The sequence below is a fragment of the Ranitomeya imitator genome, chromosome 1 (assembly GCF_032444005.1).
Source record: "Ranitomeya imitator isolate aRanImi1 chromosome 1, aRanImi1.pri, whole genome shotgun sequence".
In the NCBI taxonomy this organism is placed as follows: domain Eukaryota; kingdom Metazoa; phylum Chordata; class Amphibia; order Anura; family Dendrobatidae; genus Ranitomeya; species Ranitomeya imitator.
The window spans coordinates 640,148,028-640,171,627 of NC_091282.1; the positions used below are offsets into that span (position 1 = coordinate 640,148,028).

A 23,600-nucleotide genomic window follows, 5' to 3' on the forward strand; every position below is an offset into this window, starting at 1 on the left:
TGTTTTTAGAGAACTCAGCCTAACTTCGGTCTATAGTGACAGCAATACACCCTGAATGACCACTTTATGGGAGACACAACTAGTAGTATTGCAGTAATTCTCCCTGGCATAGATTCCAGGAGGTTTTGAACTCGTTCTGTAGTTACATTGACCCATGTGAACGGAATAGCTTGTCATAAATTAGATGGTGATACTGATATGCACCAACCAGCCATTCTACCTCTTTGACACTAAAGACCACCATTCACTTACTGAACAACTGTCATCTCAAGCTTGGCTCTCCCATAAACAGTAGCACTCAGGTGGTCGAGCAGTGTGTACTCTATGTCCCAGGTAGTGTAGTAACGAGGCAGCCTTTTATCAGGTGTGGATACAGATTACCATCTACATCATTATCTGCAGACTTCCCAGGACAAGCAGTGGCAAACAAGTATGTCTGTATCACATAAACATCTTTCCAGCATAAGTGAAAGCATCTTGGAAAAAGAGCAAAAATCACATAGAACTTAGTCCAAAGTCCCTCCCGCATACTCAACCCCGAAGCTGCAGTGTTCTTCACTGACCGGTATCGACAGCTCTCCAGGAGTCAGAGAAGAAATGCTATGCTTTATTCACAGCACACAAACCCAAACAAGTAGCAAAATACTTACTGCTTCCTCCAAGGTGAGAAAGACCAAGAAATGAAAACCTCAAACTTAGATCGACATGAACAATTTTTTATCTTCAAAGTCACATTTTTACACCTTTAGGCCGGCGTCACACTAGGCGTATGAAAATACGGTCCGTTTTTTACGGCCGTAATATGCAGAAATGTTCCCAAAATAGTGATCCGTATGTCATCCGTAGGCAGTGTGTGTCAGCGTATTTTGCGCATGTCTTCCTCCGTATGTAATCCGTATGGCATCCGTATATAGTCATGGCCAAAAGTATTGACACCCCTGCAATTCTGTCAGATAATACTCATTTTCTTCCTGAAAATGATTGCAAACAAATTGTTTGGTATTATTATCTTCATTTAATTTGTCTTAAATGAAAAAACACAAAAGAGAATGAAGCAAAAAGCAAAACATTGATCATTTCACACAAAACTCCAAAAATGGGCCAGACAAAAGTATTGGCACCCTCAGCCTAATACTTCTTTGCACAACCTTTAGCCAAAATAACTGCGACCAACCGCTTCTGGTAACCATCAATGAGTTTCTTACAATGGTCTGCTGGAATTTTAGACCATTCTTCTTTGGCAAACTGCTCCAGGTCCCTGATATTTGAAGGGTGCCTTCTCCAAACTGCCATTTTTAGATCTCTCCACAGGTGATCTATGGGATTCAGGTCTGGACTCATTGCTGGCCACCTTAGAAGTCTCCAGTGCTTTCTCTCAAACCATTTTCTAGTGCTTTTTGAAGTGTGTGTCCTGCTGGAAGACCCATGACCTCTGAGGGAGACCCAGCTTTCTCACACTGGGCCCTACATTATGCTGCACAATTTGTTGGTAGTCTTCAGACTTCATAATGCCATGCACTCGGTCAAGCAGTCCAGTGCCAGAGGCAGCAAAGCAACCCCAAAACATCAGGGAACCTCTGCCATGTTTGACTGTAGGGACCGTGTTCTTTTCTTTGAAAGCCTCTTTTTTTCTCCTGTAAACTCTATGTTGATGCCTTTGCCCAAAAAGCTCTGCTTTTGTCTCATCTGACCAGAGAACATTCTTCCAAAACGTTTTAGGCTTTTTCAGGTAAGTTTTGGCAAAATCTAGCCTGACTTTTTTATGTCTCGGGGTAAGAAGTGGGGTCTTCCTGGGTCTCCCACCATACAGTCTCTTTTCATTCAGATGCCGATGTATAGTACGGGTTGACACTGTTGTACCCTTGGACTGCAGGGCAGCTTGAACTTGTTTGGATGTTAGTCGAGGTTCTTTATCCAACATCTGCACAATCTTGCGTTGAAATCTCTTGTCAATTTTTCTTTTCCGTCCACATCTAGGAAGGTTAGCCACAGTGCCATGGGCTTTAAACTTCTTGATGACACTGCGCACGGTAGACACAGGAACATACAGGTCTTTGGAGATGGACTTGTAACCTTGAGATTGCTCATGCTTCCTCACAATTTGGTTTCTCAAGTCCTCAGACAGTTCTTTGGTCTTCTTTCTTTTCTCCATGCTCAGTGTGGTACACACAAGGACACAGGGCAGAGGTTTGGTCAACGTTAATCCATGTCAACTGGCTGCAAGTGTGATTTAGTTATTGCCAACACCTGTTAGGTGCCACAGGTAAGTTACAGGTGCTGTTAATTACACAAATTAGAGAAGCATCACATGATTTTTCGAACAGTGCCAATACTTTTGTCCACCCCCTTTTTTATGTTTGGTGTGGAATTATATCCAATTTGGCTTTAGGACAATTCTTTTTGTGTTTTTTCATTTAAGACAAATTAAATGAAGATAATACCAAATAATTTGCGTTTGCAATCATTTTCAGGAAGAAAATGAGTATTATCTGACAGAATTGCAGGGGTGTCAATAGTTTTGGCCATGACTGTGTATATATATATATATATATATATATATATATATATCAGTGAGACACATATATATATACTAGATGGCAGCCCGATTCTAAAGAATCGGGAGTCTAGAATCCATATATACTTGAAATTCGGCAGGAGCTTGAAGAGCAACGTCACTGGGCCCGCCTCCACGCAGTAGAAACTTGCTGTGAGGTAAAAATTCAAAAATCACACCAAAATGGCGGGCGGAGTGTGTCACAGACACAGACAGAGTGTGTCGCTCGCAGCAGGCGGCAACCAATCAGACACTGGACACTGTTGACGTCACCTATCTCCGGACATTAGCTCCGGACATTAGCTCCGGACATTAGCTCCGGACATTAGCTCCGGACATTAGCTCCGGACATTAGCTCCGGACATTAGCTCCGGACATTAGCTCCGGACAAAGCCACGGAAGTTGACACAAATTGCAGGAAGTAGTATTCTAGGCAATTATATATTAGATATCTACTATATAAAGCTGAATGTGTGTGTGTGTGTGTGTATGTGTGTATGTCCGGGATTGGCATCTGCACCGTCGCAGCTACAGCCACAAAATTTTGCACAGTCACACGTCTGGACCCCGAGAGCGTCATAGGCTATATTGTGAGGGGAAATTTTAACCCCGCGCGTTCCAATTCACCAAACAATTTTGCCCCTATCTACATAATGGGGAAAAAAGTGAAAGGAAAAGTGTTGGAAGCGTCGCAGCTACAGCAACAAAATTTTGCACAGTCACACGTCTGGACCCTGAGAGCGTCATAGGCTACGTTGTGAGGTGAAATATTAACCCCGCGCTTTCCAATTCACCAAACAATTTTGCCCCTATCTACATAATGGGGAAAAAAGTGAAAGGAAATGTGTTGGAGGCGTCGCAGCTACAGAAACAAAATTTTGCACAGTCACATGTCTGGACTCCGAGAGCGTCATAGGCTATGTTGTGAGGTGAAATTTTAACCCCGCGCTTTCCAATTCACCAAACAATTTTGCCCCTATCTACATAATGGGAAAAAATGAAAGGAAAAGTGTAGGAGGCAAATTGACAGCTGCCAGATGTGAACAAGGGGGACTTAAAGAATGAGAGCGATGGCGCCAAAGAGTATATACCGTACAGTTGCTAAGGTGGGGCCTCGACATGGGATACTCACCACACACGGGGATATGAACACACACAAAATGCGCCACACACTACCACGTGCTTGAACACATATTACCCTCAGCACACATTTCACCACAAATACACCAACCTCGCCACATAAGTCAAAACACAAAAGTCGCCACTCAAAACTCGCCACGCGCAGAACTCGCCACATGCAAAAACTAGGCTCTTGCAAAACTCGCCACAAGTGCAAAATTCTCCTCATGAAAAACTCGCCACACGCAAAACTTGCACACGCGGAAAAATTGCCACATGCACGAAAGTTGCAACACATGCAAAAGTTGCCTCACACAAAACTTGCACATACTCAAAAGGCACCACACATTATACTCGCAACGCGCAAAACTCGCCATGCGCAAAACTTGCTGCACACAACTTGCTACACTAACCTGTCACATGTAACTCGACACACAAAAAGTTGCTACACGCATGTTGCTACACAAAACTCATCTCACAAAAGTCGCTACATGCATGTTGCCACACGCAACTCAACACACACAACTTGACAAACGAAACTCGCCCTAAAACACACACAAGTCTGGTATTATCCTTCAAAAATAAAAATCTGATTAATAAGCATACAAACTACAACAATTGCACCATATAGGAAATACGGCAGCTGTCAGTCACATGACCTGTCTATTATGTGTATGTGTGAGCTAATATATACTGCCAGGGGGAGGGCTTCCTGTTGGCTGGGGATTTATCAGGCTGCCAATTTAGCTTACAAATACTGAGGTAAAAATACTGAGCAAATAACGTGTGAACGAGGTCTAATACAGGAGGAGATGACACACAGGTATATACTATATACAGGGGAGATGACACACAGATATATACTATATACAGGAGATATGACACACAGGTATATACTATATAGAGGAGGAGATGACATATAGGTACATATATATACAGGAGGAGATGACATACAGGTATATACTATATACAGGAGGAGATGACATACAGGTATATGCTATATATAGAAGATGACATGCAGGTATATACTATATGCAGGAGGAGATGACACTCAGATATATACTATATGCAGGAGGAGATGACACACAGGTATATACTATATACAGGAGGAGATGACATACAGGTATATACTATATATAGAAGGAGATGACATTCAGGTATATACTATATATAGGGGAGATGACACACAGCAGGTATATACTATATACAGGGGAGATGACATACAGGTATATACTATATACAGGAGATGACATACAGATGTATACTATATATAAGGGAGATGACAAACATGTATATACTGAGGTGATGAGGTGAAAATGAGAGGTGTGAGGTGAAAATGAAAAGGTGTGAGTGCAAAATGAGAGAAGTGAGGAAAAATAGTGGAGTGATCAGAAAATGACAGATGTGAGGTTGAAATGACAAGTGTTAGTGGGGAATGAGAGGAGTGAGGGAGAAAATGAGAGGTGTGAGGGAGAAAATGAGAGATGTGAGGGGGAAAATGAAAGATGTGATTGGGAAAATGAGAGGCGTGATGGGAAAAAAAGAGAAGTGAGGTGCTATAACTAACCAGAGATATTTACTATGCCCAGGCAACGCCGGGCTCTTCAGCTAGTATGTATATATATTTCATACAATGCTAGATAGCAGAAAAGCCGGTAATTCAATTGCTGGCTTTTACTATCTCCTTCCCAAATCCGACAGGATATGAGACATGGTTTACATACATATTTTTGCATATTCCTCACTACTAATGTTAGTAGTGTGTATGTGCAAAATTTGGGGGCTCTAGCTGTTAAAATAAAGGGTTATATCGCGGAAAAAATTGGCGTGTGCTCCCGCGCAATTTTCTCCGCCAGAGTGGTAAAGCCAGTGACTGAGGGCAGTGTTGTGAATTCCGCTCTTGGGCTCCCTCCGGTGGTTGTAAGTGGCACTTTTGTGAGTTCTGCTCTTGGGCTCCCTCTTGTGGTTTCTAGTGGTATGGCTGCTCCTTGGAGTTAGCTGTCATCAGCTGCCTCCACTTATCGTCCGCTATTTAAGTCTGGCTCTTTCTTCAGCCTGTGCCACTTGTCAATGTTTCCTGGCTGGATTCACATCTCTGCTTGTATTCTCCTGGTTTCCTGACCAGTTCTGCAAAGATAAGTTTTGGCTTTGCTCATTTCAGTCCATATGTTATGGACTTATTGTTCTGTGCATTCTATATTTGTCCAGCTTGTCAGTATGGATTTTTTCTGTTAGCTGGAAGCTCTGGGAAGCAGATTTACCCTCCACACCTTTAGTCAGGTGTGGAGATTTTGTAAACTCTGTGTGGATTGTTTTGTAGTTTTTATACTGACCGCACAGTATCCTTTCCAGTCCTATCTATCAAGCTAGACTGGCCTCCTATGCTAAAATCTGATTTCATTTCTGCGTATGTTATTTTCCCCTCCTCTCACCGTCAATATTTGTGGGGGGCTATCTTTCCTTTGGGGATTTTCTCTGAGGCAAATAGGTTTCCTGTTTCCATCTTTAGGGGAAGTTAGATCTTAGGCTGTGCCGAGGGGTCTAGGGAGCGTCAGGTACCCCCCACAGTTATTTTTAGTTGCGCTGCTAGTTTCAGGGTTTGCGGCCAGTACAGATACCACCTCCTTCAGAGCTTGTCTCATGTTGTTCCTAAACCACCAGATCATAACAGTACAAGTGGCTAAAATTGAATTAAATGTATCTCAAAAGAAGGAAAAGAAAGTTCTGAACCATTTTTTTTTCTGTGCTTTGGTTTGTCTTTTTTTTTTTTTCTTTTTCCTCTTGATATCTGGGTGGTTCAGGATATATGTTTTGGCATGGATGTTCAGGGTTTGTTTTCTCGTGTGGATCAACTTGCTGCAAGAGTACAGAGTATCCAGGACTATGTTGTCCAGACTCCGACTTTAGAGCCCAGAATTCCTACTCCTGATTTGTTTTTTGGGGACAGATCCAAGTTTTTGAACTTTAAAAATAACTGCAAATTGTTTTTTGCTTTGAAACCCCGTTCTTCTGGTGATCCCATTCAGCAGGTGAAAATCATCATATCCTTGCTGCGTGGTGACCCTCAAGACTGGGCTTTTTCTCTTGAAACAGGGGATCCGGCATTATTGAATGTAGATGCATTTTTTCAAGCGCTCGGATTATTGTATGACGAACCTAATTCTGTGGATCATGCAAAAAAAACCCTGTTGGCCTTGTGTCAAGGTCAGGAAGCGGCAGAGTTATACTGCCAGAAATTTAGAAAATGGTCTGTGCTCACTAAATGGAATGAAGAGGCTCTGGCTGCTATTTTCAGAAAAGGTCTTTCTGAAACCCTTAAAGATGTTATGGTGGGCTTTCCTACGCCTGCCTGTTTGAGCAAATCTATGTCTCTAGCCATTCAGATTGATCGGCGTCTGCGCGAGCGCAAAGCTGTGCACCATATGGCAGTATCCTCTGAGCATAGTCCTGAACCTATGCAATGTGATAGGATTTTGACTAGAACAGAACGGCAGGAATTCAGACATCAGAATAGGCTGTGTTTTTACTGTGGTGATTCGGCTCATGTTATCTCTGATTGCCATAAGCGTACTAAGAGAGTCGCTAGGTCTGTTACCATTAGTACTATACAGCCTAAATTTCTCTTATCTGTGACCCTGATTTGCTCATTGTCGTCCTTTTCTGTCATGGCATTTGTGGATTCAGGCGCTGCCCTGAACTTAATGGACTTAGAATTCGCCAGGCGCTGTGGTTTTTCCTTGCAGCCTTTGCAAAGCCCTATTCCTTTGAGGGGCATTGATGCTACAACCTTGGCCAAGGATAAACCTCAGTACTGGACACAGATGACTATGTACATGGCTCCTGCACATCAGGAAGATTGCCGTTTTCTGGTGTTGCATAACCTGCATGATGTTGTTGTGCTGGGATTTCCATGGTTACAGGAACATAATCCGGTGCTGGATTGGAAAGCTATGTCGGTGACTAGTTGGAGTTGTCGAGGAGTACATAGTGACGTTCCTTTGATGTCAATTTCCTCTTCCCCCTCTTCTGAGGTCCCTGAGTTTTTGTCGGATTTCCAGGATGTATTTGATGAGCCCAAGTCCAGTTCCCTTCCTCCACATAGGGACTGTGATTGTGCTATTAACTTGATTCCTTGTTGTAAGTTCCCTAAGGGCCGACTTTTCAATCTGTGTGTGCCAGAGCATGCCGCCATGCGGAGCTATGTTAAGGAATCTTTGGAGAAGGGGCATATTTGGCCCTCTTCGTCACCATTGGGAGCGGGTTTCTTTTTTGTTGCTAAGAAGGATGGCTCCTTGAGACCCTGTATTGATTATCGTCTTCTTAATAAGATCACGGTCAAATTCCAATACCCCTTGCCTTTGCTTACTGATTTGTTTGCTCAGATTAAGGGGGCTAGTTGGTTTACTAAGATTGACCTCCGAGGGGCATATAATCTTGTTCGTATTAAACAGGGTGACGAATGGAAAACTGCATTTAATACGCCCGAAGGCCATTTTGAATACCTTGTGATTCCATTTGGGCTCTCTAATGCTCCATCTGTGTTCCAGTCTTTCATGCATGATATTTTCCGCAATTATCTTGATAAATTCATGTTCGTATATTTGGATGATATTTTGATTTTTTCCAATGATTGGGAGTCTCATGTGAAGCAGGTCAGGATGGTGTTCCAGATCCTTCGTGATAATGCTTTATTTGTGAAGGGGTCTAAGTGCCTATTCGGAGTTCAGAAGGTCTCTTTTTTGGGTTTTATTTCTTCTCCCTCGTCTATAGAAATGGATCCTGTTAAGGTCCAAACTATTCATGACTGGATCCAACCCACATCTGTGATGGGACTTCAAAAATTTTTGGGCTTTGCTAATTTCTATCGCCGTTTCATTGCCAACTTTTCCAGTGTGGTTAAGCCCCTTACTGATTTGACGAAGAAAGGCGCTGATGTGACGAATTGGTCCTCTGAGGCTGTTGAGGCCTTTCAGGAGCTTAAATGCCGATTTACTTCTGCCCCTGTGTTGCGTCAACCAGATGTTTCTCTTCCTTTTCAGGTTGAGGTCGACGCTTCTGAGATTGGGGCAGGGGCCGTTTTGTCTCAGAGGGAGTCTGATGGTTCTTTGATGAAACCCTGTGCTTTTTTTTCCAGAAAGTTTTCGCCTGCGGAACGCAATTATGATGTCGGCAATTGGGAGTTGTTGGCTATGAAGTGGGCGTTTGAGGAGTGGCGACATTGGCTTGAGGGAGCTATAAACTCCGTGTTGTGGTCCTGACCGATCATAAGAATCTGATTTACCTCGAGTCGGCCAAGCGGCTGAATCCCAGACAGGATCGATGGTCCCTGTTTTTCTCCCGTTTTGATTTTGTGGTCTCGTATCTTCCGGGATCTAAGAATGTTAAGGCTGATGCCCTCTCTAGGAGTTTTTCGCCTGATTCTCCTGGAGTCCTGGAGCCGGTTGGCATTCTTAAGGAGGGGGTGATTCTTTCTGCTATCTCCCCTGATTTGTGGCGGGTGCTTCAGGAATTTCAGGCTGATAGGCCTGACCGCTGTCCAGTGGGGAAGCTGTTTGTTCCTGATAGATGGACAAGTATGGTAATTTCTGAGGTTCATTGTTCAGTGTTGGCTGGTCATCCTGGGATTTTTGGTACCAGAGATTTGGTTGCTAGGTCCTTTTGGTGGCCTTCCTTGTCTCGCGATGTGTGTGCTTTTGTGCAGTCCTGTAGGACTTGCGCCCGGGCCAAGCCTTGCTGTTCCCGCGCTAGTGGGTTGCTTTTGCCTTTGCCGGTCCCTGGGAGGCCCTGGACGCATATTTCCATGGATTTTATTTCGGATCTTCCTGTTTCCCAGAAGATGTCTGTTATCTGGGTTGTTTGTGACCGGTTCTCTAAAATGGTCCATCTGGTACCTTTGCCTAAGTTCCTCAGATCCTCAGATCTGGTTCCATTGTTTTTTCAGCATGTGGTTCGTTTGCATGGCATTCCGGAGAATATTGTGTCTGACAAAGGTTCTCAGTTTGTCTCTAGATTTTGGCGGGCCTTTTGTGCTAGGATGGGCATTGATTTATCTTTTTCTTCGGCGTTTCATCCTCAGACTAATGGCCAAACTGAGCGAACTAATCAGACCTTGGAGACCTATTTGAGATGCTTTGTGTCTGCTGATCAGGATGATTGGGTGCCTTTCTTGCCGTTGGCCGAGTTTGCCCTTAATAATCGGGCAAGTTCGGCTACTTTGGTTTCACCTTTCTTTTGTAATTTTGGTTTTCATCCTCGTTTTTCTTCTGGGCAGGTTGAGCCTTCTGATTGTCCTGGTGTTAATTCTGTGGTGGACAGGCTGCAGCAGATTTGGACTCATGTGGTGGACAATTTGACGTTGTCTCAGGAAAGGGCTCAACGTTTTGCTAACCGCCGTCGGTGTGTTGGTCCCCGGCTTCGTGTGGGGGATTTGGTTTGGTTGTCTTGTCGTCATGTTCCTATGAAGGTTTCTTCCCCTAAGTTTAAGCCTCGGTTTATTGGTCCTTATAAAATTTCTGAAATTATTAATCCGGTGTCTTTTCGTTTGGCTCTTCCTGCCTCTTTTGCCATTCATGATGTTTTCCATAGATCTTTGTTTCGGAGATATGTGGTGCCCGTTGTTCCCTCGGTTGACTCTCCTGCCCCGGTGTTGGTTGAGGGAGAGTTGGAATATGAGGTTGAGAAGATTTTGGATTCTCGTTTTTCAAGGGGGAGGCTTCAGTATCTTGTCAACTGGAAGGGTTATGGCCAGGAGGATAATTCTTGGATTGTTGCCTCCGATGTCCATGCTACCGATTTGGTTTGTGCTTTTCACTTGGCTCGTCCTGATCGGCCTGGGGGCTCTGGTGAGGGTTCGGTGACCCCTCCTCAAGGGGGGGTACTGTTGTGAATTCCGCTCTTGGGCTCCCTCCGGTGGTTGTAAGTGGCACTTTTGTGAGTTCTGCTCTTGGGCTCCCTCTTGTGGTTTCTAGTGGTATGGCTGCTCCTTGGAGTTAGCTGTCATCAGCTGCCTCCACTTATCGTCCGCTATTTAAGTCTGGCTCTTTCTTCAGCCTGTGCCACTTGTCAATGTTTCCTGGCTGGATTCACATCTCTGCTTGGATTCTCCTGGTTTCCTGACCAGTTCTGCAAAGATAAGTTCTGGCTTTGCTCATTTCAGTCCATATGTTGTGGACTTATTGTTCTGTGCATTCTATATTTGTCCAGCTTGTCAGTATGGATTTTTTCTGTTAGCTGGAAGCTCTGGGAAGCAGATTTACCCTCCACACCTTTAGTCAGGTGTGGAGATTTTGTAAACTCTGTGTGGATTGTTTTGTAGTTTTTATACTGACCGCACAGTATCCTTTCCTGTCCTATCTATCAAGCTAGACTGGCCTCCTATGCTAAAATCTGATTTCATTTCTGCGTATGTTATTTTCTCCTCCTCTCACCGTCAATATTTGTGGGGGGCTATCTTTCCTTTGGGGATTTTCTCTGAGGCAAGATAGATTTCCTGTTTCCATCTTTAGGGGAAGTTAGATCTTAGGCTGTGCCGAGGGGTCTAGGGAGCGTCAGGTACCCCCCACGGCTATTTTTAGTTGCGCTGCTAGGTTCAGGGTTTGCGGTCAGTACAGATACCACCTCCTTCAGAGCTTGTCTCATGTTGTTCCTAAACCACCAGATCATAACAGGGCAGATATTAATAGCTTAGAGAGGGACCTTGGATATTGCCCCACCCTGGCTAAAAACATCTGCCCCCAGCCACCCCAGAAAAGGCACATCTGGAAGATGCGCCTTTTCTGGCACTTAGCCTCCTTCTTCCCACTCCCGTGTAGCAATGGGATATGGGGTAATAAAGGGTTAATGTCACCTTGCTATTGTAAGGTGACATTAAGCCAGGTTAATAATGGAGAGGTGTCAATAAGACACCTATCCATTATTAATCCAATAGTAGTAAATGGTTAATAAAACACACACATTAGGAAAAAAGTATTTTATTGAAATAAAGACACAGGGTGTTGTTATGATCAGGTGGCCTTGGAGCAGCATGAAATGACCTTCGCTGGACCAGTGGTAACTTTACTGACCGCAATCCCTGATCCTATCACCGCAACTAGAAGTAGCCGTGGGGTGTGCCTAACCAGACCTAGACACCTCGACACAGCCGGAGAACTAAATATCCCTAAAGATGGAAATAGGAAAACTTTCTTGCCTCAGAGTAGACCCTCAAAGGATAGGTAGCCCCCCCACAAATAATGACTGTGAGTAGGAGAGGAAAAGACACACGCAGACAGAAAACAGGGATAAGCAAAGGAGGCCACTTCTACCTAGATAGGAAAGGATAGTACAGGATACTATGCGGTCAGCATAAAACACTACAAAATATCCACAGCAGAAAAATACAAAAACTCCACCACCTAACTAAAGATGTGGAGAGTATATATGCGACTCCAACTAGACTGAGAAAATCATCAGGCACAGTCTAGCAGGAACAAAATAGAAACAAGATAAGCACAGAAAATAAACACACAGCAGTGTGTCTAAAAAAATGAAGAAAACCCTTATCTTAGCTGAATTGGCAGCAAGCAGGAGGGGCCAGGCAGATGACCAACATTTCCAAAGGAACATTGACTACTGGCAAGGACTAATGAGTCCTGCACAGCTAAATACCCCAGTCCGAATTGCAATTAGCAGAAACACCTGTCCAAGACTGCTGCTCAGGAATAACTGCATTACCATCAACAACCACCGGAGGGAGCCCAAGAGCAGAATTCACAACAGGGTGTTGTAATTGTTTATTATACTCTCAATCCAATTGAAGACCCTTGTCACCTGAAACAAAGTTAAAATAAAAAATCAACAATATCACATACCTTCTGTCGTTCCGTCTTGTCCCACGCTGTAAATCCATCTGAAGGGGTTAAATAATTTTACAAGCAGAAGCCTGCTAATGCAGCCGCTCCTGCCTGTAAAAAGTGTGGAATGAATGGAAAGCAGGGGAACGTAGCTACCTAGACTTGCGGTGCTGCGCCCCTTGCTGGCATGACCTCAGATGAACTCGAGCGTGAGAAAATATTCAGAAAAATTCACACGATGAATTTACAGCGTGGGACAAGACAGAACGACGGAAGGTATGGGATATTGTTGATTTTTTATTTTAACTTTGTTTCAGGTGATAAGGGTCTTCAATTGGATTGAGAGTATAATAAACTATTACAACACCCTGTGTCTTTATTTCAATAAAATACTTTTTTCCTAATGTGTGTGTGTTTTATTAACCATTTACTACTATTGGATTAATAATGGATAGGAGTCTCATTGACACCTCTCCATTATTAACCTGGCTTAATGTCACCTTACAATAGCAAGGTGACATTAACCCTTTATTACCCCATATCCCATTGCTACACGGGAGTGGGAAGAGAGAGGCTAAGTGCCAGAGAAGGCGCATCTTAAAGATTTTTCCGCGATTTAACCCTTTATTTTAACAGCTAGAGCCCCCAAATTTTGCACATACGCACTACTAACATTAGTAGTGAGGAATATGCAAAAAAAAGGGATATGAAATGGTTTACTGTATGTAAACCATGTCTCATATCCTGTCGGGTTTGGGAAGGAGATAGTAAAAGCCGGCAATTGAATTACCGGCCTTTCTGCTATCAAGCGCTGTATGAAATATAAATATATATAAATATATATATGTGTGTGTCTCACTGATATATATATATATATATATATATATATATATATATATATCCCTATTCTATGTGTAGACATTTATTTTAGCTATTCTATTCTAACCTGTCAGTGTGATTTTACTGTACACCGCACTGAATTACCGGCTTTTCTATGGAACATGTTGTGAATTCTGTGGCTGAGTTCACTTCTGTGGTCACAAGTGGTATTGCAGTCTCTGGGCTTCCTCCCTCAGGTGTTTTGGTGAGCTCGTTGGCTGCCTTGCTATTTAGCTCCACCTGAGTCTGTCTTCCTTGCTCCTTGTCAATGTTCCAGTGTTGGATCTGAGCTACTGCATCTTTCCTTGGGCCTGCTGCTCTGCTAGATAAGTGCTTCTAGTTTGTTTTTTGTTTTTTCTGTCCAGCTTGCTATTAACTTTTGCTGGAAGCTCTGAGAAGCAAAGGGGTGCACCGCCGTGCTGTTAGTTCGGCACGGTGGGTCTTTTTGCCCCTTTGCGTGGTTTTCGTTTTAGGGTTTTTTGTAGACTGCATAGTTCTCTTTGCTATCCTCGCTCTGTCTAGAATATCGGGCCTCACTTTGCTGAATCTATTTCATTCCTACGTTTGTCTTTTCATCTTGCTAACAGTCATTATATGTGGGGGGCTGCCTATTCCTTTGGGGTATTTCTCTGAGGTAAGTCAGGCTTGTATTTCTATCTTCAGGCTAGTCAGCTCCTCAGGCAGTGCCGAGTTGCATAGGTAGTGATAGGCGCAATCCACTGCTGCTTATAGTTGTGTGAGGATAGATCAGGTACTGCAGTCTACAGAGATTCCACGTCTCAGAGCTCGTCCTATTGTTTTTGGTTATTGCCAGATCTCTGTATGTGCGCTGATTACTGCACGCTGTGTTGCCTGATTGCCAGCCATAACAGTACAAGGAGCCCCACCAATGATTCCCAATAGAGGGAAAAAAGAAATCCTGACATCATTTTTTTTTCTTAGCTCTGTCTTCAGTCTTTTTTTTCCCCTAGACATTAGAGTGCTTCAGGACACAGCTGTGGACATGGATATTCAGGCTCTGTGCTCCTCAATGGATAATCTCGTTGTAAATGTACAAAAGATTCAAGATACTATTGATCAGAAATCGATGCTAGAACCAAGAATTCCGATTCCTGATTTGTTTTTTGGTGACAGAACTAAGTTCCTGAGCTTCAGAAATAATTGTAAGCTATTTTTGGCCTTGAAACCTCATTCTTCTGGTAATCCTATTCAACAGGTTTTGATTATTATTTCTTTTTTGCGCGGCGACCCACAGGACTGGGCGTTTTCTCTTGCACCAGGAGATTCTGCATTGAGTAATGTTGATGCATTTTTCCAGGCGCTGGGATTGCTTTACGATGAGCCTAATTCAGTGGATCAGGCTGAGAAAAATCTGCTGGCTTTATGCCAGGGTCAGGATGATGTAGAAGTATATTGTCAGAAATTTAGGAAGTGGTCAGTACTCACTCTGTGGAATGAATCTGCACTAGCGGCTTTGTTCAGAAAGGGTCTCTCTGAAGCTCTTAAGGATGTAATGGTGGGATTTCCTATGCCTGCTGGTTTGAATGAGTCTATGTCCTTGGCCATTCAGATCGGTCGTCGCTTGCGCGAGCGTAAATCTGTGCACCATCTGGCGGTATTGTCTGAGAGTAAACCTGAGCCTATGCAGTGCGACAGGACTATGACTAAAGTAGAACGGCAAGAACACAGACGTCTGAACAGACTGTGTTTCTATTGTGGTGATTCTACTCATGCTATTTCTAATTGTCCTAAACGCACTAGGCGGTTCGATAGCTCTGCCGTTATTGGTATTGTACAGTCCAAATTCCTTTTGTCCATTACCTTAATGTGCTCTTTGTCATCGTATTCTGTCATGGCGTTTGTGGATTCAGGCGCTGCCCTGAATCTGATGGATTTGGATTATGCTAAACGTTGTGGATTTTTCTTGGAGCCTTTGCGGTGTCCTATTCCGTTGAGAGGAATTGATGCTACACCTTTGGCCAAGAATAAGCCTCAGTACTGGGCCCAGCTGACCATGTGCATGGCTCCTGCACATCAGGAAGTTATTCGCTTTCTGGTACTGCATAATTTGCATGATGTGGTCGTGTTGGGGTTGCCATGGCTACAAACCCATAATCCAGTATTGGATTGGAACTCTATGTCGGTAACCAGCTGGGGTTGTCAGGGAGTACATGGTGATGTTCCATTTTTGTCTATTTCGTCATCTATTCCTTCTGACATCCCAGAGTTCTTGTCGGACTTTCAGGATGTATTTGAAGAGTCCAAGTCTGATGCCCTACCTCCGCATAGGAATTGTGATTGTGCTATCGATTTGATTCCTGGTAGTAAATTCCCTAAGGGTCGTTTATTTAATTTGTCCGTACCTGAACACACCGCTATGCGCAGTTATGTGAAGGAGTCCCTGGAGAAGGGACATATTCGCCCATCGTCGTCACCATTGGGAGCAGGGTTCTTTTTTGTAGCCAAGAAGGATGGTTCGCTAAGACCGTGTATTGATTACCGCCTTCTTAATAAGATCACTGTTAAGTTTCAGTATCCCTTGCCATTGATTTCTGACTTGTTTGCTCGGATTAAGGGGGCTAGTTGGTTTACTAAGATTGATCTTCGTGGTGCGTATAATCTGGTGAGAATCAGGCAGGGAGATGAATGGAAAACGGCATTTAATACGCCCGAGGGTCATTTTGAGTATCTGGTGATGCCGTTCGGACTTGCCAATGCTCCATCTGTTTTTCAGTCTTTTATGCATGACATTCTCCGTGAGTATCTGGATAAATTCTTGATTGTTTACTTGGATGACATTTTGATCTTCTCAGATGATTGGGAGTCTCATGTGAAGCAAGTCAGAATGGTTTTCCAGGTACTGCGTGCTAATTCCTTGTTCGTGAAGGGATCAAAGTGTCTCTTCGGTGTGCAGAAAGTTTCATTTTTGGGGTTCATCTTTTCCCCTTCTACTATCGAGATGGATCCGGTTAAGGTTCAGGCCATCCAGGATTGGACTCAGCCGACATCTCTAAAAAGTCTGCAGAAATTCCTGGGCTTTGCTAATTTTTATCGTCGCTTCATCTGTAATTTTTCTAGCATTGCCAGACCATTGACCGATTTGACCAAGAAGGGTGCTGATTTGGTTAATTGGTCTTCTGCTGCCGTGGAAGCTTTTCAGGAGTTGAAGCGTCGTTTTTGCTGTGCCCCTGTGTTGTGTCAACCTGATGTTTCTCTTCCGTTCCAGGTCGAGGTTGATGCTTCTGAGATTGGTGCAGGGGCGGTTTTGTCACAGAGAGGTTCTGGTTGCTCAGTGTTCAAACCATGTGCTTTCTTTTCCAGGAAATTTTCTGCTGCTGAGCGTAATTATGATGTGGGCAACCGAGAGTTGCTGGCCATGAAGTGGGCATTCGAGGAGTGGCGTCATTGGCTTGAGGGTGCTAAGCATCGCGTGGTGGTTTTGACTGATCATAAGAACCTTACTTATCTTGAGTCTGCCAAGCGCTTGAATCCTAGACAGGCCCGTTGGTCGTTATTTTTTGCTCGTTTTGATTTTGTGATTTCATACCTTCCGGGCTCTAAAAATGTGAAGGCGGATGCTCTGTCTAGGAGTTTTGTGCCCGACTCTCCGGGGTTATCTGAGCCGGCGAGTATCCTCAAGGAAGGAGTCATTGTGTCTGCCATCTCCCCTGATTTGCGGAGAGTGTTGTAGAAATTTCAGGCTAATAAACCTGATCGTTGTCCGGCCGAGAAACTGTTCGTCCCTGATAGGTGGACTAGTAAAGTTATCTCTGAACTTCATTGTTCGGTGCTGGCCGGTCATCCAGGAATCTTTGGTACCAGGGAGTTGGTTGCTAGATCCTTCTGGTGGCCGTCTCTGTCATGGGATGTGCGTGCTTTTGTGCAGTCCTGTGGAATTTGTGCTAGGGCTAAGCCCTGCTGTTCACGTGCCAGTGGGTTGCTTTTGCCCTTGCCGGTCCCGAAGAGGCCTTGGACACATATTTCGATGGATTTCATTTCTGACCTTCCCGTTTCTCAAAAAATGTCGGTCATTTGGGTGGTCTGTGATCGCTTTTCTAAAATGGTCCATCTGGTGCCCTTGGTTAAATTGCCTTCCTCCTCTGATTTGGTGCCTTTGTTCTTCCAGCATGTGGTTCGTTTACATGGCATTCCTGAGAATATTGTTTCTGACAGAGGTTCCCAGTTTGTCTCGAGGTTCTGGCGAGCCTTTTGTGGTAGGATGGGCATTGACCTATCTTTCTCCTCGGCCTTCCATCCTCAGACTAATGGCCAGACCGAACGAACCAATCAGACCTTGGAAACATATCTGAGATGTTTTGTTTCCGCTGACCAGGATGATTGGGTGTCATTTTTGCCGTTGGCTGAGTTCGCCCTTAATAATCGGGCCAGCTCGGCTACCTTGGTCTCTCCATTTTTCTGCAATTCTGGGTTCCATCCTCGTTTCTCTTCAGGACAGGTTGAGTCTTCGGACTGTCCTGGTGTTGATTCTGTGGTGGACAGGTTGCAGCAGATCTGGACTCAGGTAGTGGACAATTTGACCTTGTCCCAGGAGAAGGCTCAGCTTTTCGCTAATCGCAGACGCCGTGTGGGACCCCGACTTCGTGTTGGGGATCTGGTTTGGTTATCTTCTCGTCATATTCCTATGAAGGTTTCCTCTCCTAAATTTAAACCTCGTTTTGTTGGTCCGTATAGGATTTCTGAGATTCTCAATCCGGTGTCTTTTCGTCTGACCCTCCCAGACTCCTTTTCCATACATAATGTATTCCATAGGTCGTTGTTGAGGAGATACGTGGCACCTATGGTTCCATCTGTGGAGCCTCCTGCCCCTGTTTTGGTGGAGGGGGAATTGGAGTATATTGTGGAGAAGATTTTGGATTCTCGTGTCTCTAGACGGAAACTCCAGTATCTGGTCAAATGGAAGGGTTATGCTCAGGAAGATAATTCCTGGGTTTTTGCCTCTGATGTCCATGCCCCAGATCTTGTTCGTGCCTTTCATGTGGCTCATCCTGGTCGGCCTGGGGGTTCTGGTGAGGGTTCGGTGACCCCTCCTCAAGGGGGGGGTACTGTTGTGAATTCTGTGGCTGAGTTCACTTCTGTGGTCACAAGTGGTATTGCAGTCTCTGGGCTTCCTCCCTCAGGTGTTTTGGTGAGCTCGTTGGCTGCCTTGCTATTTAGCTCCACCTGAGTCTGTCTTCCTTGCTCCTTGTCAATGTTCCAGTGTTGGATCTGAGCTACTGCATCTTTCCTTGGGCCTGCTGCTCTGCTAGATAAGTGCTTCTAGTTTGTTTTCTGTTTTTTCTGTCCAGCTTGCTATTAACTTTTGCTGGAAGCTCTGAGAAGCAAAGGGGTGCACCGCCGTGCTGTTAGTTCGGCACGGTGGGTCTTTTTGCCCCTTTGCGTGGTTTTCGTTTTAGGGTTTTTTGTAGACTGCATAGTTCTCTTTGCTATCCTCGCTCTGTCTAGAATATCGGGCCTCACTTTGCTGAATCTATTTCATTCCTACGTTTGTCTTTTCATCTTGCTAACAGTCATTATATGTGGGGGGCTGCCTATTCCTTTGGGGTATTTCTCTGAGGTAAGTCAGGCTTGTATTTCTATCTTCAGGCTAGTCAGCTCCTCAGGCAGTGCCGAGTTGCATAGGTAGTGATAGGCGCAATCCACTGCTGCTTATAGTTGTGTGAGGATAGATCAGGTACTGCAGTCTACAGAGATTCCACGTCTCAGAGCTCGTCCTATTGTTTTTGGTTATTGCCAGATCTCTGTATGTGCGCTGATTACTGCACGCTGTGTTGCCTGATTGCCAGCCATAACAGGAACACCGCTGCGTATTTCTCGCAAGTCACACTGTTGGTCCGTGTGTAATCTGTATTTTTCTCGCCCCTATTGACTTTCATTGGCGAATTTTTTGCGCAATACGCTGACAAACGCAGCATGCTGCGATTTTCTACGCCCGTACAATACCGTATAATAAGGATGCGTAAAATACGGCAGATAGGAGCTGCCCCATAGAAAATCATAGGTCCGTGTGCAATGTGGATTTTCGGCGCCTCTCATAAGTCCGTAAAACTCGCTAGTGTGACGCAAGCCTTAGGCCTTTTCACAGGTCCATGTTTCCGGTACGCGTCATGTCCGTTTTCACATATACAGTACTGAAGAAACGTACACATGCACAACCATTTTAATCTATGAGTCTGCACTCATGTCCATGTTTTCACACAAACCGTTTGTCCATGTGACCCACACATAGCCATGTCCTTTTTTTCCGGCAGCACAGATGATAATACATATTGCATACGGATTACGTAAGTGTGACATTCGTGTGCCACATACCGGAATACAATGAAGAATAGAAATTACATATTTTTATGCGCTGAAGAGGTGTCAATATATACGGTAGATAGATAAGATAAATAGATCTATACATAGGTAAATAATAGATACACAGATGATAGATAGACAGATGATAATAGATGGATGGATGATAGATGATATATAGATAATAGATAAATAATAGATAGATAATAGATGATAGATAGATGATATAGATAACACATAGATGGATGGATAGAAAATAGATAGATAATACATATACTGTATAGATAATAGATGATGGATGCTAGATAGATAATAGATAGATTATAGATAGATCTACAGATAATAGATAAATCTATAGATGATAGAAAGATGAGATAGATAGATAGATAATAGATAGATGACAGATAATAGATAATATAGATTAGATAAATAATAGACAGAAGTATAGTTAGATAGATAATAGATAAATCTATAGATAATAAATAGCTAAATCTATAGATGATAGATGGATGATAGATAATAGAGAGATAGATAGATTGCACATCTTTAATACCTAAAAATCTGTCATTTCTGTTCTGCATTCTATACTGGTTTGGGTCACATGGGCGGAACATGTATCACACACATGTACACACAGCTATCACAAGGATTGTACACACGGATGGCCAAAAGAAAACCACACGGATAGTAAAAACCGTCTCCTGAGGCAAATGCAGAGTTTGCAGCACCCATCACATGAACAAAAGTATGTTCTCCCTCCACATTCCTCGTACAGGAGGTTTTCTGACCTCACATTCTACAAGCATAAACATTAATATGAAGTTGGCTCCTCTGTAGATATAATGGCATCCACTTTCATGAGAAGGATTTCTAGAACATTTGGAGCCCTCTTTGGGAACTTATGCCCTTTCATCCAGAAGAGAATTAGTGAGGTCAGACCCTGATGTTGGGGAGACATCAGGCCCACAATCTCCATTCTAAGTGTTGGTTGAGGTCTGGATTTCATGCAGCCTATCATGTTCTTCGACCAAACTCCCCGAACCGCGTCTTAATGAACCTTGGAGAACACAAAAGGGCCTTCCCCAAACTATTCTCACAAAATTGGAATCTACAATTATCCACGTCTTGTGCTAATAATTAAGATTTCCCTTCACTGGAACTAAGAGGCCGAGCCCTGATACAATCCCATAGAAATTATCCTCCTCCACCAAACTATACAGCGGGCAGAGTGCAGTTAGGCGGGTAACGTTCTCCTGGCATCACCAAACCCAGACTCCTCTATAAAAGTGCGATCCATCACTGCACAGAACACGTTTCCTTCAGAGTCCACTGGTGGTGGATTTACACCACTCCAACAGCCAAAGCTCGGCATTGTGCTTGGTGATACTGTATATGGCGGCATGTAGCTGATCGGCCATGAAGGGCACAGGGTTTGTGCTGATGTTATACCAGGGGAGGTCTGGACTCTGCAGTTATGGAGTCAGCAGAGCGAAGGTGACTTTTTTGCTATCTACTCCTCAGCGCCCGGCCCTTTCTGTAACATTAATTGGTCCCCACTTCATGGTTGAGTTGCGTGGTTCCTTCCAAATTTCAATATCAGTCACAGGTGATGGGGGGAACATTCAGGAGAAAGAAATGTCATGACGTGACACTTAAAGATAAGGTCACATGTGGCAAAAGTTTTCTGCTGTTGATTGGGTGTGATTCCACACCCCAAAAAGGCATGTTTTACAGTATGTTATATATGTGGATTTTGCAGCAGATCTCACCTCTGTAAACAGTGACTTCCATAGTGAAAAATCCGTTTTTATCTGTTGAATTTTTTTTTTTGCTGCATGTGGATGAAGCTTTCCAAACAAGACCCTGAAATCACCAGAACCGGCCACAGTAGAGGCCCGTCTCCTTCTCTCTCACCATAGACAGGTTTGCTCTCATGTGATATCATCCTAAAGAGACCATGCTGGGTTGTGACTACCACAATATAAACCTGACATGCTAACTGAAGGAAAAAGGAGGGAAGCTGCAGGGAAAAAGCACAGAACTAAAGTCACACAAAACCACACACTAGGCAATGGAAATGTAAAAGCTTGTCACTTAAAATATTGGTTGTCTTGCAAAATAAAATCTAACTATCACCTATATACAGGATAGATGATAAATATATGATCAGCGGAGGTTCAGTGACTAAGAGGTGGTCTCAGTGGAGCAGTACTTTTCATGTGTGACCACCATTCCATACTCCGTCTATAGCAGTGGTGGTCCCACTTGAGGCTTCAGTCTCTTGGTCATTGATAAATGTTCTATATGGACACCCCTTTAAGCAAAGGTTAGCTTTAAGAGTACCTTTGTGACTTAAAATGTCAGGTGTTTTACAAATGGTGTAGTAAATGGCTGCAGATGTGCTGTAAGTAACAACTAACGTCTTCTTTTCTTTCTCCTTCCTTCTACTTGAACGATTTCTCAACCATGATGCCTGGAACAGACAGCAGCTCCTCCTTTGGAAATATCTGCTCCTTTGTACGTCGCCTGATGCCATGTAATGAAGCAATAAACCCAGCACTCTGAATTTATCCGTTAATCTAAAGACGATGGCACACAAAATCTTCACAGTGAAGAACAAAATAAAAATGAGATGTCCACAAAAATATATAGAAATGGTCCACATTGTCTAGCAATTCGATTTCGAGAGCCATTGAGATCCCACCAAATGAATCCCAAACTCCTCCAAAGGCAGGGCCGTATTTAGAGTTTATGCTGCCCTAGGCACTTTTCGTGCTGCCTCCCCCATTGGTATGACTAATGCAGATACTGCCGACAGTGACTTAGGCTTCTTTGACATCAGCAATTTTTGCCATTTGCGGCAGATCCAGCAGTTTTTCTGCATCTGCCACGTAACGGATCACTTACGGCAACACTGTGTTCGGCCTCATTCGTTCAATATGGGGCTTGCAGACATGTGTGGCACTTGCCACGATCCGGTTAGCAGTGTTTTTGTCTCACCACAAGTGCAAAACTGCAAGTGCCGCACATGTCCGCAAGTAGCCATCACTACCTGTCCCTGCACCTTGCTAGCTCATCCCCAACATCCCACTCTGACCTAAAACTACACTATAAAGCTTTAGAAAAACAATTTATTAACTGCCGGCCGGCGCTCACCAGTCAGTGCACTGCGGGAAGCTGAAGGCGAGGGACCTGACCAGACACCGGGAATGTAAGTATGTAGTGTTTTTTTTTTTACATTTACAACGGTAACCAGGGTAAACATCGGGTTACTAAGCGCGGCCCTGCGCTTAGTAACCCAATATTTACCCTGGTTACCAGTGAAGACATCGCTGAATCGGGGTCACACACGCCGATTCAGCGATGTCAGCGGTAGATCAGCGCCGAAATAAAGTTCTGAACTTTCCCCAGCGACCAACGATCTCCCAGCAGGGGCCTGATCGTTGGTCGCTGTCACACATAATGATTTCGTTAACGATATCGTTGCTATGTCACAAAAAGCAACGATATAGTTAACGATAGCGTTATGTGTGACGGTACCTTAAGCAGCTTAAATGCAGCTTTAAATTTGCATTAACAAAAATGCAACATGTGAACATAGACTAACAGTTCCATACATGTCGTCATCACTATGTACAGCGCTGCCTAAAATAAAATAGTGGACAAGCTGCTAAATATCACAAATGTCACAATAACAATCAATCATAAATGCTGACAACCCCATATGTAGGCGCAGACCGTATGCCAGGGTAGTGTCATTATGGATAGCAGAGCTCATATTGGACCTGTCTATGACCTTCTATGGACCACCTAGTATTTTCCCCCATAGTGACCCTTAGGCTAAGTGCACACGCTGCAGATTCCATTGCGGAATTTTCCACAGCGGATTTGCAAAATCCGCA

The 23,600-nt window shown here is 43.9% G+C and overlaps 1 protein-coding gene across 4 annotated transcripts in view; it reads left to right on the forward strand.

Annotated features, from left to right (window-relative positions):
* Positions 1-22,428, forward strand: part of LOC138638345 (high affinity immunoglobulin gamma Fc receptor I-like) — a 59,173-nt gene extending 36,745 nt beyond the window's left edge. For 2 of the 4 annotated variants that reach the window (XM_069727575.1, XM_069727590.1), the window contains one exon: positions 22,181-22,414. In XM_069727575.1, coding sequence (XP_069583676.1) covers positions 22,181-22,263 — 83 coding nt within the window. In that variant the 3' untranslated portion in view covers positions 22,264-22,414. Of the gene's footprint in view, positions 1-22,180 lie in introns of all 4 variants that reach the window. The other 2 variants (XM_069727583.1, XM_069727596.1) reach the window with 2 other exon arrangements.
* The last annotated feature ends 1,172 nt before the right edge of the window (positions 22,429-23,600 follow it).